The 19,739-nt window shown below is 43.2% G+C and overlaps 1 protein-coding gene across 1 annotated transcript in view; it reads left to right on the forward strand.

Moving 5' to 3' along the window:
* Window positions 1-13,619, forward strand: part of tafa4b (TAFA chemokine like family member 4b) — a 31,423-nt gene extending 17,804 nt beyond the window's left edge. Inside the window, exons 3-4 of the mRNA XM_029687225.2 lie at window positions 9,976-10,100; window positions 12,449-13,619. Of these exons, the coding sequence (XP_029543085.1) occupies window positions 9,976-10,100; window positions 12,449-12,460 (137 nt within the window). The 3' untranslated portion in view covers window positions 12,461-13,619. The remainder of the gene's footprint in view (window positions 1-9,975; window positions 10,101-12,448) is intronic.
* Window positions 13,620-19,739: the final 6,120 nt, after the last annotated feature.

The raw sequence follows: 19,739 nt of genomic DNA on the forward strand, positions 1-19,739 counted from the left end.
TTTAATGTCTCTGTTTAGCTTCTTCCATGTTTTTTTCTCTCTCCTGTTCTAAGAAAGTGGTTGTTCTGCGCTGGTCAGCTCAGTTCCAGTGCAGACTGAACTTCCAGTCACATAGCTGCTTCATGTCTCAGATACAGATGTGGAGACCTTGGATGGGGCTTTTCCATTGTACTATATATGAATAACAAGCGTATAGTAATGATGGGAGATTTTTATAGTAAAGCATCTTGCAGTAAAGTGCAGTTGTTATTTGGAAATTCTGTATTTTTTTATGACAAACTACTGTAACATTGTCAATGTTCAACAATACTTGCAGAAACTATTGCATAGGGACCACGCTATGTATGGTCATATGAATGCATTTTCACAGAGTTTCTGCTAAAGAGTGACTCAAATGTAAATGTATCCCTTTCCCCTCACCTTGGCTTAAACATATGAGATACAGTTCCTATGACTAACCAATAGAGGGCACTGTTCAACAGCCATTTGCTGGTGCCCAAGGCTAACTTTCTCATGTATCTTTTTTTGTATTTTTACCTGATAGGAAACTTAATAAATATAAAAAATATAAATATATTTTTAAGTATCTTAGATATTGGTTTAGAGCCAAAAATGTCATAAATGAGAATTCTGGAGAAAGCTTCAAAACCCTGAAAAAATACAAATACAGTACATTCAATACACAGAAATGCCCTTACCCCTCACTACATCCCACATGTCTAACCCTCCTAATATAAGAAAATGCCCTAGAGAGCTATTCCACTGCAGACATAGCTATTAAACATCATTAGAGCTGTGCGAGGCACTGTGTCCTCTCAGGCAATGGACAGAGAGAGGCTGTTTCCAGTATCCTCCATTTTGTTCTGGTTTAGTCCCTCTTGGGGTACCTCTCTATATGAGAGAGCTGCCTGGACTGAAGAAGAGCCCTGAGGACTCCACTGTGCTGTTGTGTTTAACGGTGACCCTCGGGAGAGGTCAGGGGTCTCAGAGATAGGCCTTTGGAGAGAGCCTTCTGGGGGCCATCTGCCCACTGAATAATGCACTGTTGTGACAATTTATAAACTGAAAAATAGCCATATGCTGTAACAGTACAGTTCTTTTTTTATCTCTCAATCTCATTCCCTCCCTAAATGTATGTAGGCCTATATGGTTAGATAGATAATGACTGTAAAGGTGAAAAGCAGTAACAATATGTCTTGTTTACCACAGTCACACTGTCTCCACTGGGCCTAACAGCTCAGAGTTATAAAGTATCCCAGGCAGAATGATGTCCCTACTGTCACCAGCCAGATCGCCGTCCCCTCACCTTTTAATTTAATACCAGTGATGAGTGTGGTAAGGTTTAGATGAGGGACATCTCCATTATCTGTAAAATACTGTACATCAATTTCCAACAGCTCTTCATTGCAAAGACATTCTGAAAAACCATATTATTGAGACAGGTGTGATGAGTCACAGCACCCAGTAATGGAGCACACCATTCATCACACCTCTCTCGATAAATATGCATTTTGAAAATGTGTGGCTGTACAGAATTTTGGTCAATTTTGATCAAAAGTGTAGTTACGGCGGTTTGCCTTTGTAGGGCAGAATGTTGTGCTCCATTACCGGGTGTTGTGAAGTCTGACCTGATATCATTAAGCCAGCTTGTTAAAGACCAACGGCTGACATTTTCCTGTCTCACTGTATCAGAATCTCACAGCTTTCTTCATCTCCTCTTTTCTTCTCTTCTTCGGTTCATCTTGAAGCACATTCCCTTCAGGCTTTATATGGGAATTACTGGAGACTGTCTTTAGCTGTGTGTTGGTTAATAAAGGCGGTGTTGGAGTTGGAAGCAGAGAGTGGGCTGCTGGGCAGCTCTTAGATCCAGTCTATGGGGTTGAATTCATAACGACCAATAAGTAGAGGTCAAGAAGATCACTTCCATTTATCAGGACACACCGTGGGGATGTCCACGTGGAGAGATTGGCGGTCGGTGCCAGCACTGGATTATACTGCATTATTATACAACATTAACCCGTGTCAAAGTCAGCTTTACCAGCGTGAGTCAATATGGGTGTAAATCAAGCCATTTCATTCTAACAGAACGGCGTGAATGGATTTAGATTGTTATCGCTGAGTTTGGCTTCCGATGGCGGAGAACTCGTCTTAAGGCGCTGTGTTTTTGAACCCTCCACCGGAGGGGGGTTCATTCACTTGTATTGGCTGTGTGACAGGGTTAGAGTTGTGTGGATGTGTTTGTGTGCATGTGTGTGTGCACATATGTGTGTGTGTCTGTGTGTGTATGTGTGACAATGTGAGTGTAAATCTGAGCAAGTATCTACAGTACCCGTCAAGTTTGGACACACCTACTCATTCCAGGGTTTTACTTTTTTTTTTTTTTTTTTACTATTTACTTTTTTCTACATTGTAGAATAATAGTGAAGACATCGAAACTATGAACTAACACATATGGAATCATGTAGTAACCAAAAAAGTGTTAAACAAATTTTAAAAATATTTTCAATTTGAGATTCTACAAAGCAGCCAGCCTTTGCGTTGATGACAGCTTTGCACACTCTTGGCATTCTCTCAACCAGCTTCATGAGGTAGTCACCTGGAATTCATTTCAAATAACAGCTGTGCCTTGTTAAAAGTTAATTTGTTGAATTTCTTTCCTTAATGCGTTTGAGACAATCAGTTGAGTTGTGACAAGGTAGTGTTGGTATACAGAAGATAGCCCTATTTGGTAAAAGACCAAGTCCATATTATGGCAAGAACAGCTCAAATAAGCAAAGAGAAATAACAGTCCATCATTACTTTAAGACATGAAGTTCAGTCAATGTGGAAAATGTTAAGAACTTTGCAAAAACCATCAAGCGCTATGATGAACTGGCTCTCATGAGGACCGCCATAGGAAAGGAAGACCCAGAGTTACCTCTGCTGCAGAGGATAAATTCATTAGAGTTACCAGCCTCAGAAATTTCAGCCCAAATAAATGCTTTACAGGGTTCAAGTAACGGACACATCTCAACATCAACTTTTCAGAGGGGACTGTGTGAATCAGGCCTTAATGGTTGAGATGCGGCAAAGAAACCACTACTAAAGGACATCAAGAAGAAGAAGAGTCACGAGCAATGGCCATTAGACTGGTGGAAATCTGTCCTTTGGTCTGATGAGTCCAAATTTGAGATTTTTGCTTTCAACCGCCATGTCTTTGTGAGAAGCAGAGTAGGTGAACAGATGATCTCTGCATGTGTGGTTCCCACCGTGAAGCATGGAGGAGGAGGTGTGATGGTGTGGGGGTACTTTGCTGGTGACACTGTCAGTGATTTATTTAGAATTCAAGGCACACCTAACCTCCATGACTACCACAGCATTCTGCAGCGATATGCCATCCCCTCTGGTTTGCACTTAGTGGGATTGTCATTTGTTTTTCAACAGGACAATGACCCAACACACCTCCAGGCAGTGTAAGGGCTATTTGACCAAGAAGGAGAGTGATAGAGTGCTGCATCAGATGACCTGGCCTCCACAATCACCCGACCTCAACCCAATTGAGATGGTCAGGAATGAGATGGACCACAGAGTGAAGGAAAAGCAGCCAACAAGTGCTCAGCATATGTGGGAACTCCTTCAAAACTGTTGGAAAAGCATTCCAGGGGAAGCTGGTGAAGAGAATGCCAAGAGTGTGCAAAGAAAGCTGTCATTAAGGCAAAGGGAGGCTACTTTGAAGGATATAAAATATATATATTTGGATTTTCTTAAACACTTTTTGGGTTACGACAGGATTCCATATGTGTTATTTCATAGTTTTGATGTATTCACTATTATTCTACAATGTAGAAATAGTAAAAATAAAGGAAAACCCTTGATTAATAGGTGTGTTCAAACTTTTGACTGGTACTATACTTTCTATACCTGTGTTTAGGAGTTATCTCTTTCTGTGTTGTGTTTGCTGTTTTTGTTGCTTAAACAGTATGTTAAGTTCATGTTGGTATCTGGCAAGTCTATTGTTCAGGTGTCTGTGTGTGTATGTGTCTGTGTGTGTTGTGTGTATTTTTCTGCATGCTTGGTGCGTGTGGGGCACTTGAACACAGATAGGTTTTTACTTAATCATTTCTGAAAGAGATGGATGCCCCTTTTCTGCTATGACTGTTCAGAGAGTCCAGTGAATGGAACGACTCGTACGCCACAGGGGCTTCTGCTGCTGAATCCTATTTTGGAAGTCAGCCAGTTGTCTCACCCTTTCTGTCCTCCCCTGTTGAGTGGAGCAAATGAAATCCATGCCCTCCGTGTGTGTGTGCATGTGTGCGTCCGTGTGTGTTTGAGCATGCAGGTTCTCCAGATAGCCTTTAAATGATGTGTAAGGACGTAGAACCATTAGTGTTAAGCTTTTACGTCCAACATGTATAGTGCCTCCCACATGCATGCACTGCTCATATACAGTACACATGGGGACTGCTCATATACAGTACACATGGGGACTGCTCATATACAGTACACATGGGGACTGCTCATATACAGTACACATGTGGACTGCTCATTTACAGTACACATGGGGACTGCTCATTTACAGTACACATGGGGACTGCTCATTTACAGTACACATGGGGACTGCTCATATACAGTAGACATGGGGACTGCTCATATACAGTACACATGGGGACTGCTCATATACAGTACACATGGGGACTGCTCATATACAGTACACATGGGGACTGCCGGTATAAATGAGCTGTCAGCTAAATCTGGTGCAACACATCACTTCTCATATTCTGAGACTTATGATTTGTTGTACATTGTTCCTACCAAATAAACGTAACAGACAAATAAAACATGTGAACCCCCTGTCCTCCCACAAAAATGCACACACACACACACACACACACACATACACACACACACACACACACACACACACACACACACACACACACACACACACACACACACACACACACACACACACACACACACACACACACACATCTACCCCCTGCCGCCACATACTCCCCAGAACCTATGATAATTTATACACATGCATAATATCACATAGTTGTATTCACAGTGAGTTCAACCCCAGCCTTTGTTAAGTACTATTTGATGAACACTCTAAAAGCCTCATGCTTGGTTGCGTTTTGTATTATGCCTTTGTAGTCCAATGGGAGCAAAATTAGTCATTGTAGCCCACAAAAAAAATACATACAGTAATCTGACTTGTCTGCTGTTATGTTTACAAGATATGTAGGGAGAGGTTGCATAACTCTAATTGAAGTTGAATTCTTAATTATCTATTGCTATTTGTATTTTTACATTACTCAGGTCACGTAGCCTACATTAGCGTTGAATGTAACAATCATAATATATTATGTCATGTTTTGTTTGTGGTGAAAACTAATTATCACGCATTAGACCTGGAACACAGACGGAAACAGACCTGCTAGCAGCAGATGGGCCACTGTTTTTCATCCATTCTTTCACCAATAAAGACCTTTTAGCAGCTAGCAGACAGGAATGAGACAGCCTATATGACTGTGTATGTGTGTGTGTGTGTGTGTGTGTGTGTGTGTGTGTGTGTGTGTGTGTGTGTACCTGCAGAGATCAATGTTTTGTGGGACACTCATTTTGTGGCTGATAACATGTTGTTAGCACAGTATAACACAAACACATATAAGTTAGGATAGTTTACTCTACGTTGCCATGGGTGATACTTCCCACAGTGCATGACTTTCCGTAGGAGAACAGAAAAGAGCAGCTGCAGTTTCATCTTTGTCCACATGATGTCAGAAACATTTCAACACCAACGGTGGCAGGATTCCTGGAAACAAAAAGGAACAAAGGAAAACTGTGGTATCGTCCAGTTCTGGGTGCTAACGTGTACACACACACACACACACACACACACACACACACACACACACACACACACACACACACACACACACACACACACACACACACACACACACACACACACACACACACACACTTAACCTGATGTTTAGACAGGCAGTGTATTCAAAGATGGATTGAATCTGCTGTGACCTGTGCTGTGGTGGATGGACATCATCTCTGTCTAATCCTCCAGCCAGCCTTTAGGCATGGCTCCCCCACATACCTTGTTTAGAATCACCCCCTGAGACCAGCAACCACAGACAGGGATTGGGGAAGACAACACTAATTTGCTCCCTATCATGGCATTCATAGAAGTCTCCATTAACAATATCATTTGATTTACTTAATAACAACTGCTCTCAACAGACATACTGAGACTTCTTGAAAAGGTCTAGACTAATTTCTGAGTGAAGCGTCAGCAGTCAGTTGTTTAAATGACAGGTGGAGTATGGCTTCTGGATGGTAACTAGCTATAGTAGTCAGATGTTTAATGGCACGTTTAGTATGGCTTCTGGATGGTAACTAGCTATAGTAGTCAGATATTTAATGGCACGTTTAGTATGGCTTATGGATGGTAACTAGCTATAGTAGTCAGATGTTTAATGGCACGTTTAGTATGGCTTATGGATGGTAACTAGCTATAGTAGTCAGATGTTTAATGGCACGTTTAGTATGGCTTATGGATGGTAACTAGCTATAGTAGTCAGATGTTTAATGGCACGTTTAGTATGGCTTCTAAATCAAATCAAATGTCTTTATATAGCCCTTCGTACATCAGCTGATATCTCAAAGTGCTGTACAGAAACCCAGCCTAAAACCCCAAACAGCAAGCAATGCAGGTGTAGAAGCACAGTGGCTAGGAAAAACTCCCCAGACAGAACAAAATCTAGCAAGAAACCTAGAGAGGAACCAGGCTATGAGGGGTGGCCAGTCCTCTTCTGGCTGTGCCGGGTGGAGATTATAACAGAACATGGCCAAGATGTTCAAATGTTCATAAATTACTGGCATGGTCAAATAATAATAATCACAGTAGTTGTCGAGGGTGCAACAAGTCAGCACCTCAGGAGTAAATGTCAGTTGGCTTTTCATAGCCAATCATTGAGAGTATCTCTACCGCTCCTGCTGTCTCTAGAGAGTTGAAAACAGCAGGTCTGGGACAGGTAGCACGTCCTGTGATAGCTACAGTAGCGACACACTGCTCTGCTCACTGTGAATTAATGGTTGTAATTCTGTCGATAGACTATCAGACTAATCACTGACTGCTGATGGAGAGAGATGGATCTCAGTTATACCCATCTGTCTCTGGGAGAAGAGATTCTGAGAAATGTGGTTCTTATTTCCAGACATAGATCCCAAACTAAGTTGCTTTACTGGCATACATCACTGACATGATACATGGATGAGTAAGTGCAGTGCACCTTACATGGTAGCCTATGATGAACCGAAAGCTTATTTGACCCTGCTTGTCATCTACAGTATGAACATTAGAACATCTTGAAAACAATCTAGCCTTAATGGCCATGTACTCTTATCATGTCTACTGGGCTCAACCAGAAGAAGACTGGCTCACCCCTCAAAGCCTGATTCCTCTCTAGGTTTCTTCCTAGGTTCCTGTCTTTCTAGGGAGTGTTTTCTAGCCACTGTGCTTCTACTTCATCTGCATGGCTTGATCTTCTGGGTTTTAGGCTGGGTTTCTGTATGAGCACTTTGTGACAACTGCTGATGTAGAAACAGGCTACATAAATACTCGACTAGTCCATGTCGGCACCTCTCAGGAATTCCCTTTATTACCGTAGTTCGTCAGCGCTCCTCTAGGTATTCTGTTGTTGCTATCCATCCGACAGCCCTTGGCCATGCCATGACATCATAAGCTATTAGCCATGACATCATAAGCTATTAGCCATGACATCATAAGCTATTAGCCATGACATCATAAGCTATTAGCCATGACATCATAAGCTATTAGCCACTCCCGTCCATTCTGCAGAATGACAGGCAGGTCTGCGATGTCACAGACTCCCGGCCCACTCCGTAGAACGTGAGATGAAGTCTCTGAGAACTCCAACTCTAATGGCTCTTCTTCAGGCCATGCTCATTAGCTCTAAATAACATGGTGGTAGCGTAAAGCACCACGGCAGACACCATAATGGCAACATTAACGACCATTACACAGTCATTGGTTTTTAGAACCCTTTACTGCCACTGAGCTCGTGCATCATAACAGCATGTTCTCTGGAGTGGCCTGCCAGGCTAAGCGTAATTTATTAAGGGGACTCTTAGTCTTCGTAAATGGTGTCATCCTCTCTCCCTTGTTTATGCTCTCTCTGTTTCTCTTTTTCTCTCTCTCTGCGTCTATCTCTTCCTCTCTTTCACCCTCAATGTCTCTCTCTCTCACTCACGCTCTCTCTTTTGTTCTCTCTCTTTCTTTCTGTGCATTCATTCACTCCCTCTCTCATTGGAAAGAAGCAGTCTTGGTGAACTCCTCCAGTCATCTCTATCTCTCTCAGTCGGGGGTTCTTACACGACGCTTGAGAGGATTTGCTCGTGTTCTTTTGCATAATTCCATTTAAAACCCATTTTGCTGCAGATTTCACCCCTTCTCTTCCATTTCTGAGGAACAATCGACTGTAAAACAGGACTCGATGGGAGACTCCCTCTAAACCACAATCATTTGCCTCTTTTCATTGATTGGCCTATCAAATCTGGATACGTACTCGAGAGTACACACCATGACTTCCCCATCCCAGTAGTGAAGAAGGAAGAATAGATGGATAGAGACAGATCTTCCCGCCTGGTTATGGCCGCCTAGCCGTGGATCACTGACTGTGATGGATCACTGACTGGCCTGGAAGGGTGGACAGTACAAGGCAGAGCAGTATGAGTGGACAATCAGAGTGAGAGGAAAAGGTTCTGTGTCAGTGCCTATTGCGCTGATATTTATTGTTAAAGGAGACGTTCATATTTTTTTCCTACCAAATCCATATGTTGGTTGATTTCACTTGGTTTTGAGAAACGTAACCCAACCAGCGATAGACTTCTTCATGCAGGTTCTGCAGTACCAGGATGTGGATAAAACACGAACAAGAGCAACAAAAACACCCAAATATGTCCTTTTAGAAATGGCAACGCTCTCAGTATAGTAATGCAGGTCTTTAGATGTTGTACACGTGAAATTGTGTCATTTGGAACTTTATCCGTAATGGTACATTCTATCTTGTTCGATTTGATCAGTTTCCCCTATATCCATCTGTGATACATCTCAGTGTAGTGCGTGTCTGTGTACAGGGAAAAATATGACTTGAGTTGCACAAAATGGAATATAACGTTGTGGATAAAGGTGGGAATGACACAATTTCACGTGTACAACATCTAACAACCTGCAGCACTATACTGAGAGCGTTGCCATTTCTAAAAGGACGAATTTGGATGTTTTTTGTTTTTTTTATAGCCTTTGCTCATGTTTTATCCAGACCCTGGAACTTCTCCTTTAACATCCAACACGTCATACACATACTGTTCTTTTGGTGGAAAGACACATCTGTTTGTTTGTCGATGAACGTTGTTGGAACTGTGTGTGTGTGTGTGTGTGTTTGCTTCATTGTATTTGAGAAAAGTGATTGAATATCATGTTACTTTTGTCTGATCTGACATCATACCAATGAAATAGATCTTAACTATGTCTTGAACAGACACCTTTCATTTTATATTGAAGTATTTCATGGTTGTAATTGGTGATACTGATGTGACACGCACAAGCCTAGGTACATAATATATCTGATTCTTGATTCAAATGCCATCTTTTGTGCATAGATTCCTGCCAAACACAGTGGGCCCCCCAATAAATGCAGACTTGGCATTGAAAGGTTTCCATTTCACACTAAATAAGGTTTTATGATAGAATGATGCTATATCAATAGGTAAAAACATGCTGATTGTGGCTGAGCCAATCTACTCCTACTTGCAGATTACTCTCCTCTCTATAGAATCTATTCCCTCCATACTAACCATGGCAGTTTGCTTCTGCACATTGCTCTGCCCTGTACTGTCCACCCTCTCAGTATCAGGTCTCAGGTTCTCTCTCTCTACCCTATTCTCCAGCCTCCATCGTGATTCAGAAGTGGTGGTGTCAGATGAACCCCTGCATGGAGGGAGAGGAATGTAAGGTGCTCCCTGACCTCACCGGCTGGTCCTGCAACACTGGAAACAAAGTCAAAACCACCAAGGTGAGAGGACAGGGCCCTTTTCCATCCTCTGTGTGTGTGTGTGTGTGTGTGTGTGTGTGTGTGTGTGTGTGTGTGTGTGTGTGTGTGTGTGTGAGAGAGTAGTGGGAGAGAGATATGTTCCTTGGCTTGACACTATTTTTTCCTTTGGTGATACTGAAGAATACTTGAGCTTCTATGATTATTAATTAGCAATTAAATCAATACAGTCTTTGATTAAGACAAAATATAAATCATGACAAAATAATATTCTTTCATGAATCAATATTCAATATGAAAACATCAACAAAAGAAAATATCCTATCAGTATTTACAGCAGAATGTGTCCAATGATGAACCCATGAAGTCCACACAGTACTTAGGAAAAGCTTGAGGAACCCATGAAGTCCACACAGTACTTAGGAAAAGCTTGAGGAACCCATGAAGTCCACACAGTACTTAGGAAAAGCTTGAGGAACCCATGAAGTCCACACAGTATTTAGGAAAAGCTTGAGGAACCCAAGAGGTCCACACAGTACTTAGGAAAAGCTTGAGGAACCCATGAAGTCCACACAGTACTTAGGAAAAGCTTGAGGAACCCATGAAGTCCACACAGTACTTAGGAAAAGCTTGAGGAACCCATGAGGTCCACACAGTACTTAGGAAAAGCCTGCTATTCCCATCACATTCTCCACCTTGAGTAACGCTTGATGTCAATTCAATTGACAACCTTTCTCCCATACAGCATCTTGTCTCAATTAAAGTCTTGTAAAACACACTTTTAAGATGAGGAAGCTTACACTTGTTTTCATATTTTAAAAGTTTAGGTACAGTAGTGTATTAGGATAATCCTCTAAATACAGGATCATTTGCTAAGAAAGAGCCAATAAAGCCCCAATGTATGTGACATAAATGGGAAGTCCATGGAAGAAAAGAGCCAATTGTCTGTGGAGCCCCAAGTGATCAATGTTTGCAAAGATCTGGAAAGAGGGATGGAAAATGGATGTCATGGAAAAAACAAAGCTGCACATAATGTATGTACAGACTGTAACAGTAAACCAGACAATCAGTATGCTAATCATTGTTGTTTATATGAGATAAATATATTTTAATGAAAGCCCTTCACATCCGTTCTACAGTAATATTGTGATGTGTGGAAGTTATTTGCAGGACCAACTGACGGACGGGGGTGTGGGTGTGTGTATTGTGGGATGGTGCAGTTGTGGTTTACTCACAGGTGAAATATAAAAAGAAAAACAGTTGTAAGGAGCACACAGGCACTGTAAGAGTAATTACTCAGAGAGACGGAATAACAGCAGAACATCTGTCACATTCATTAGAAAGCATTATGGCTAGGGGATCCATGGAGGCTTTCAATTTAAGTCCTAATTATATTGGTGAGGGGGATATACGGAAGGATGAATGGCCGCTAAGAGACTGCCGTTAGAATGAATAACCCTGGGTCTCTGAACAACTGAAAGACTGATATGTGAAGTCATCACCATCCTCTATCGCTTTTTCTCTCCCTCTTTGACTGTCTAGCTAATCATCTGTTGAGGGAGGGTGAGGGAGGTGAGGGGGTGAGGGAGGGTGAGGGGGTGAGGGAGGGTGAGGGAGGGTGAGGGGGTGAGGGAGGGTGAGGGAGGGTGAGGGGGGGTGAGGGAGGGTGAGGGGGGGTGAGGGAGGGTGAGGGGAGGGTGAGGGGGTGAGGGGGTGAGAGGGAGGGTGAGGGGGTGAGGGAGGTTGAGGGAGGGTGAGGGGGGTGAGGGAGGGTGAGGGGGGGGTGAGGGAGGGTGAGGGAGGGTGAGGTAGGGTGAGGGGGGAGGGTGATGGGGGGGTGAGGGAGGGTGAGGTAGCGAGGGGGAACCGTGCCTCATCAACGGACATGAATTCTGCATTTGCTCAGTGTGGAACAGGAACACAGCTATTAGGAGACGTGGTGGCAGATGTCTCAGGAGATTGCTGCAACGAAACCGACTCCACGGCAACTGTTCCTTCCAGCGACTCGTTCCCTCTCCCCATCTCCCTCTATCTGTGACCTTCTTTCTGTCCCTCTCTATCTATCTCCGTGTTCGATGTGAATGTGTCACGCAAACTCTCTTTCTTTTGTCTGTCTGTCTGTCTCTCACTCCCACATTGCAGGGGTGTAGATGCCTGATGGCCCTGTAGAATGAAGGTTATCACTAACACAGTGGAAAACACAGGTTCATAGACGTCAGTTCCCTCTACCATCATTGGAGGGGGGCTGCGGGAGGTTTTGTTTCATAGATGTGCACGCTGTGTCATTTGCTAAGTCCCTCAAAGATAAGTGTATGTTTCTGTGTCACTGGTTCAACTCGCTGATCTTCTGTTCTTTGCTTTCTCTTTCGTAGGTCACACGATAGCAAGAGAATCACTGAGCAGCGACCATCACCAAGTCTCTCTACCGTTAACTCCATATGTAAAGGAAGGACAGTACTCATATCTGAGACACTTAGACTGCCGACTGACGGAAGACTGGAAGTCATCTCATAATACCAAGCTGTGACAAAAACTACAGAACATATAAAAAAAAAACACTCTCTGATGGACCGAGACACCGAGATACAGTGTCAAATGTAATGCCCAAAACTGCTATGGACTATAGACTTCATAGAAACAAAGGGTGTATACTTTTATGGACGATAAAGACTCCGTCTGAATACTTTTGAGGAGCATCTGAAGACTGTTCGCCTGTTAATAAACAAATGGGGAGATCCAAAGAGGTGGTTTTGACCAGTGGCCGAGGAGGAAGTGTAATCGATGGCTGTTTTGACGAAGCATTTGTGGATGTGTTGGCACCAGAGCCGCAGACAGTGTGTCAGTGTGTGTTTCTATGGCTCTTGGACTGGATCCTGAACTACTCTGATTATAGAATGGAGTGTCGCTGCTCTATCAGGAGGACTGTCTAGTCATGAGGGGAGGAATACATCACTCGTGAATCGCAAATTATTGTCAAATTACTCGTGGGTCAACTCATTACCATGGAGATGTTTCGATTCATTTAACAGTTCTAATTAGGGTTGCTAAGAAGGATCATAACAACATATAAAACATTTAATGTAAGATCTTTGCACTAGTAGAAGACCGTTTTAGGAATGTTTTGTTTTTCTAGTTATTTCTCGTCTTTTGCTGGTGATGTCACATTAAATGAAAGAGAGGAAGATATTTTTGAAGAGTTTTGCCTCTGATGCTGTAGAGATGACTCAGCCCTTCTCTCTGGTATAGTTGCAGGTTATTACAAGTTATTCCATGGCTCAGACTAAAGGTATAGTTCCCTTTGAACATATTTAACTATATACTCCAATTCATTGATAACAAGCAAGTAATCTGGACATCATTTGGTCAGTCACTGACTCTAGATCTACAGGTTACTTTCTAGTTTTCCATAAAAGAAGGTAAATGTGTCATTTGTGGGAACTAATCCTTTAAAGAGTATTAAATACTGCTTGTCACTAACTGTGGACTGTCCAGAAAGCCGAAAGTCGATACCAGTGACATCTCTTATGTAAACTGTAAAATAGAGCGCCCATAAACCATTAAAACATGGTTCTGCTTGTGTCGTGTTTCAGTTTGACAAGGAAATAACATGTTTTTAATCTCTAACTAATCCTTCTCTCCATCCATCTTTTTAAACAATATTTTTGGTAATGCTCTATTTTTACAGGCTACTGTTCGCTTGCATTTTCATCTAAAATGTTTTCCCTCTCCATCGATCTTCTCATACCCCCCCCCCCCATCTCTTTCTCTGCATCTCTCCCTCTCTCTCTTTTTGGTCAGACACGGGGCCAGGCCTGTGATGGCTGCCCTTCTCAGAGTGAGAGGAGAGGCCCTTCAGACTGGCTGCTTTGAGAGCTATGATAAATCTATTTGAGCTGTTGCGTTTCCAGTGCTGAGCCATGGGCCAGAGGGAGCTGGGGACAGCAGGGCTAGTGGCAGCTCCACTCTCTCATTACCCAGGCCTGGATCGCACTAGCCCTCTCCCGGGACCACTGACTTGTATTTTTAGGTTCTACTGTATAAGGGGCCTTATTGTCACAATGCCACACTCCGTCCCCCCTCTCTCAAGTCCAATGGTACATCTAAATTCCACACGTGTGCCTGCAGACACACACACACACACACACACACACACACACACACACACACACACACACACACACACACACACACACACACACACACACACAGAGAAAAACATATTGTATAGTAATATATAGTACTAAAACACAATTTGAAGAGAGTGTAGATTGTTTGTACTCTTAATGTCTTGTGTTTGCTGTGCAAAATTAAGCCAGAGAATGCCTCTCTTTCTCTCCCTCCTCATTCTCTCTCTCTTCCTTTCCTCATCTTCGTGCTCTCTGGAGGGATGTTTACTGGGCTGTGGGCTGTAGAAGAGCCAGGTGTCTGGATCCGTCCTACACGGCTCTCTGCAGCAAAATCAATATTTGAGGACAATTTGCCCGCCGCTGCTGCCTGGTGGCCGGGGCCTGACACTGCAGCTCCAGTCAGACTTGGAGAGGGAGAGATGAGACCTGTCTGACGACTGTCATAGGCAACCCATCTCAGGTCACTATTATTTCACTGGGAAACTGCACAGCGCACCATATATACAGTTACCACTGCTGTGGAGCAGAGACATGTCTGCAGCAAATAGAGGAACTGCTTTAGGCAATAGCCAACAGCTGAACACAACCCTGTGCAGGATGCATTGGCCCCATTCAATAACCAGGTGGGTTATTGAGAGTCACCTCTCTTTTACTGAATGATTTTAATACAGTGAGAAACCATGATAAGACATTAAATAGTAGAAAGAAAGAGTGTCTCTCCGTGGGCAGGTGTCTGAACTGAATGTCTGATTGCAGGATAAATGATTGTGATAAGTGATTGGTCCCTTTAATCTCTGTGGGTAGCCTATGAGGCAGGTGACCATGAGGACGGGACTCACAGTAGCAAACACAACATGAAGGAGTTCAACTAGCTACAGATCAACATGCTAATGAGAGAATCAGTGAGAGAGAGAGAGAAAGAGACAGACAGGAAAATTAGGACGGAGTGATGGAGGGAGAGAGTGGTAGAGAAGGGAGAGATATTGAAGTTAGTGAGAGGGACCGGAGGAGAATCATGAAGTGGGTGAGAAAGAGAGCAAGACTGTGAAGCGTATTTTAAGTATGCTTTTGTTTATGTTCCATGCTCAGTAGATCCCATGAGGCCACTTGCATTGGCAAACCGTGCACCTCCACTGGTCCATCATCACGCTCCACGGCAATCACAACCTGAGGGGGGAAATCAACCCAGGAAGCACAGCTACTTTGGCTTTTCATTCATCTATTGTCAAGTCCAGTTTGTATTAGCTACTCTCCTGCCAAATTCTGGAAATGTGGGGCTTTTTCTGTTCAGTGAGAATGGTAATCTTCTGATGAGCAAGTGATTCTGTCATAAGCACTGAAATGTATGTGACTATTCAGCTCTGCTCTCTGTTATTGGAATATCATGGATGGAAACCGCTTGATATCTTTGAAACTACAAACCTATCTCGCATTTTACATGGTATAATGTAGGCCCCAGTATCACAAGGAACTTAACAGTGAGCATGATTACATTCATTGTATGGACAAACAGACTTTGCAGAGTGATGTCCATTTTATTTACACCCACATTCCCAGTACATTCTTCATCGAGAAGAATGAAGAATTCACGTCATGTAATTACATTTCCTTGAGGGATATATGATAGTAGGACATGATCCTATTGGCTAACCACCCTGTTAGCCTTCAGGTGATGCTATGATCATTAATTGCATAAGTCACGCTCTCTTAACCACCACAGAATATATGACAGAAGCACAACAACACAGGATATTTAAATTCAATCAAACGTTGCAAAATGCCAAACAATCAGGAGGTTTTATGATGAATTTGCATGGCGGTGGTGGCCGGCGAGGGAATGCTATTAACGCTGGAGTGACTAGGGATTCATTAAGTTCATCTCCCCTCGCTGTCTGCTCCCAGAACCTCTCGCTGCTGCGTCATCAAACTCTGTTATCTCTCCAAACCAAAGCAATTAGCGACTGGAGGCTCCATTGACCTGGGCCATTGTTGGAGCAGGCTGCTACATTAGCATGGCCAGAGCCTGGGAGCCTTGGCGCTGCCAGAAGAGGTGCCAATGTGACCAGCACCGATAAAGCAGAGCCCTGCAGTGGGCGTGTGTGCAGGAGCTATATGAATATTAACTGGGTACTGCCAGCGTGTCCAATAGGATTTAAGCAGTCAGAGAGGAATTTGTTGTTACAGTGTTGTTTGTGTGTGCCAGGGAGGGATACAGAGAATAAAACTCATTTGTAATTCAGATGGGGTATGATCAGGGTGTGTGAAGTGTGCATGGTGTGTGTGTGTGTGTGCGTGTGTTTGCATATGTGTCTGCATTCGTGTTCCAGTGTTGCATGTGTACGCTTATGATAGTGACTGTGAAAATGGTACATCTGTAAAATCACATCACAGCACAACCGAGGTCACCACTATTTTCACTCACGACTCTTTCAGGTCCGTGACAAGCGCAGCATGCTGAGTTTTACCAGAGTGACAGCTTCAGAACATCGTAATGAAAACAGACAATGCCTCTTCAAGCCGTAGCAGTATGGGTTACGACAGACACGGTGAATTTAGATTCAAAGAGTATGATAAGATCATTCTGCAAAATATTACGTAAAGTATTACGTTCATTTAAATGAGCTGCAAAGCACAGATCTACGCCACACGATAATGAACACAACTTATGTTTGCGTGCCAGTATGTCTGTTTCCACTGTGTATCGTCAGTGAATACAAATGTACTGTACATGACTTGCAGTTCACCACCTGTGAATCTAGCAGGCCTCTAATTTGTGGAAAGAGGATTTCCTGTCATACTAAATCATAGTCAAACAGTGTCTCACATGACCTGAGAAAACACAAAAACAGGACAACCCAGGGCAATAACACAGATAAATAGCAAAAGAAACAGGCAGGAAAATGACTGCAGTTTATTCAAAATAGAGGTTTGCAAACAAGCGTTTTGTTTTTACCGGTGACAACAACGCACAAGTAGCATGCATTATTCATAATTAATACCCAGTATGGCTGATTCCTCTTCCTTACTTACCAAATTAATGATTTTTTTGGCAACGTCTCCACTCTATTGCATGGGGTGCAGAAAAGGCTTGTATATTCAGGCAGTAGGTGAAATAGGCAGAGTGACTAGGTACATTAGGTAATGTACCAACAAGTCAAAACCATTATTTTTTATTTCTTGGGAAACTGTTGGAACATTTCTAGTCAGCAAAACTACAGTACGCATGGCTCATTCTGAGAGCATATTACTATTGTAGAATGTAGTGAACACACATTATTGTACCTCAGTTGTCTTCTATTCTAATGTAATATAGTGTGGATTGGTATTCTGGTCAGTGTCAGTCACTTAAAACAAATCGAATGATATTTGTCACATGCTTCGTAAACAACGGGTGTAAACTGTAGCGATGTGCGCTGAAGCAAGTTCAGGGAGTGAGTGTTTTAATAAATAAATGCAACATAAAATTAAACAAGAAACAAGAACAACATACAGACAATACTGGAACAGAAACCATAACGCCTGGGGAAGGAACCAAAGGGAAAGACATATATAGGGAAGGAAATCAGGGAGGTGATGGAGTCCAGGTGAGTCTGGTTAAAGGTGTGCGCCATAACGAGCACGTGACATAAACAGTGAAATGCTTACTTATGGGCCCTTCCCAACAGATAGAAAAAATATAAATAATAGAAAAATGATACCAGGAATAAATACACAAGGAGTAATGATAGCTTAGCTACAGACATGAGGTAGCAGTACCCAGTTGATGAGCAGGAATACGAGGTGATTGAGGTAGACATGTACATATAGGTAGGGAAGAAGTGACTAGGCAACAGGATAAATAATAAACAGTAATAGCAGCGTATGTGATGAGTCAAAAGAGTTAGTTAAATAGTTAACCAATAGCTACCTGGACTAACTATTTAGCAGTCATATGTCTTGGGTGTAGAAGCTGTTCAGGGTCCTGTTGGTTCCAGACTTGGTGCATCGGTACCACTTGACGTGTGGTAACAGAGAGCACAGTCTATGACTTGGGTGGCTGGATTCTTTTAGGGCTTCCTCTGACACAATCTGGTATAGAAGTCCTGGATGGCAGGGAGCCTGTGATGTACTTAGCTGTACGCTCTAACCCCGATGCTCTCGATGGTGCAGCTGTAGAACTTTATGAAGTACAGGATCCAGTTGCAGAGGGAGGTGTTCAGTCCCAGAGTGTCAAGTGTCAGTTGTGCAGAGGTGAGGACGGAGTCAGGCGCAGGACACAGAACTGAGTAAAATAACGTACTTTACTCTGAAAAATAAACAGCCAATAAATCCACGCAGGGATAACAAACCCTAACACAAAAGACAAACACAAAACAGGAACAATCACGCACAAAACATAGGGTTAAATAGGGAAATAATAATAACGTAGTGGGAACCAGGTGTGTACAATCAAGACATAACAAATGGAAACAGAAATGTGGATCGTGGCAGCTAGAAAGCCGGTGACGACGACCGCCGAACGCCGCCCGAACAAGGAGAGACACCAACTTTGGCGGAAGTCGTGACACAGAGTCCTGAGCTTAGTGATGAGCACCGTGGTGTTGAACGCTGAGCTGTAGTCAATGAACACTATTCTCACAAACACTCTTAGAAAAAAAGGTGCTATCTAGAACCTTAAAGGGTTATTCGGCTGTCCCCATATGATAATCCTTTGAATAAACCTTGTTGGTTGCAGGTAGAACCCTTTTGGTTCCAGGAAGAACCCCTTTGGGTTCCATGTAGAACCATTTCTACAGAGGGTTCTCCATGGAACCTGAAAGAGTTCTACCTGGAACAAAAAATGATTCTACCTGGAACTAAAAAAGGTTATCCTATGGGGACAGCCGAAGAGAACCCTTTTGGCACCTTTTTTTCTAAGAGTGTAGGTGTTCCTCTTGTCCAAGTGGGAGAGGGCAGTGTGGAGTGCAATGAAGATCTTGTCATCTGTGGATTTGTTGCGGCGGTATGCGAATTGGAGTGGGTCCAGGGTGTTTGGGATGATGGTGTTGAAGTGAGCCATGACCTTTCTTTCAAAGCATTTCATGGCTACAGATGTGAGTGCTACGGGGTGGTAGTCATTTAGACAGGGTGTTGTGGCAGGGCCAGTGAGCATGGCAGGCAGATGCAGCCCCCTTGCCAAGGCCATGACCCCCCTGTCTGGCCCTCTCTCTGGCTCTATGGGCAGTGAATGGCACTCTGAACTTCCATCACCACGTGCCTGCCCACCTCACTGCCTGACAGATGCCTTGTCAGGTGACCAGTCTGAAGAGGTGTATGTAGGGCAAAACAGGACAGGACATGACAAATAACTGTGTAATTAACAGGGGCATGGTGGGGAGGGTTGAATAGCAAGCAAATAAACATTTACAAATGGCCACACAATCCTTGTAATCAGGAGTGGTTATACCAAAGAGACAGGCTGAACAATTGACTGGCTGTAAGAGGTTCTGGCTTTTGGGGGATTTTGGTGCATTGATTCTGGCCGGGAGATGGGGTAGGAGCAAGGTTCTCTCTGTTA

This window comes from Oncorhynchus nerka, linkage group LG2 (genome assembly GCF_034236695.1).
Source record: "Oncorhynchus nerka isolate Pitt River linkage group LG2, Oner_Uvic_2.0, whole genome shotgun sequence".
NCBI lineage: Eukaryota > Metazoa > Chordata > Actinopteri > Salmoniformes > Salmonidae > Oncorhynchus > Oncorhynchus nerka.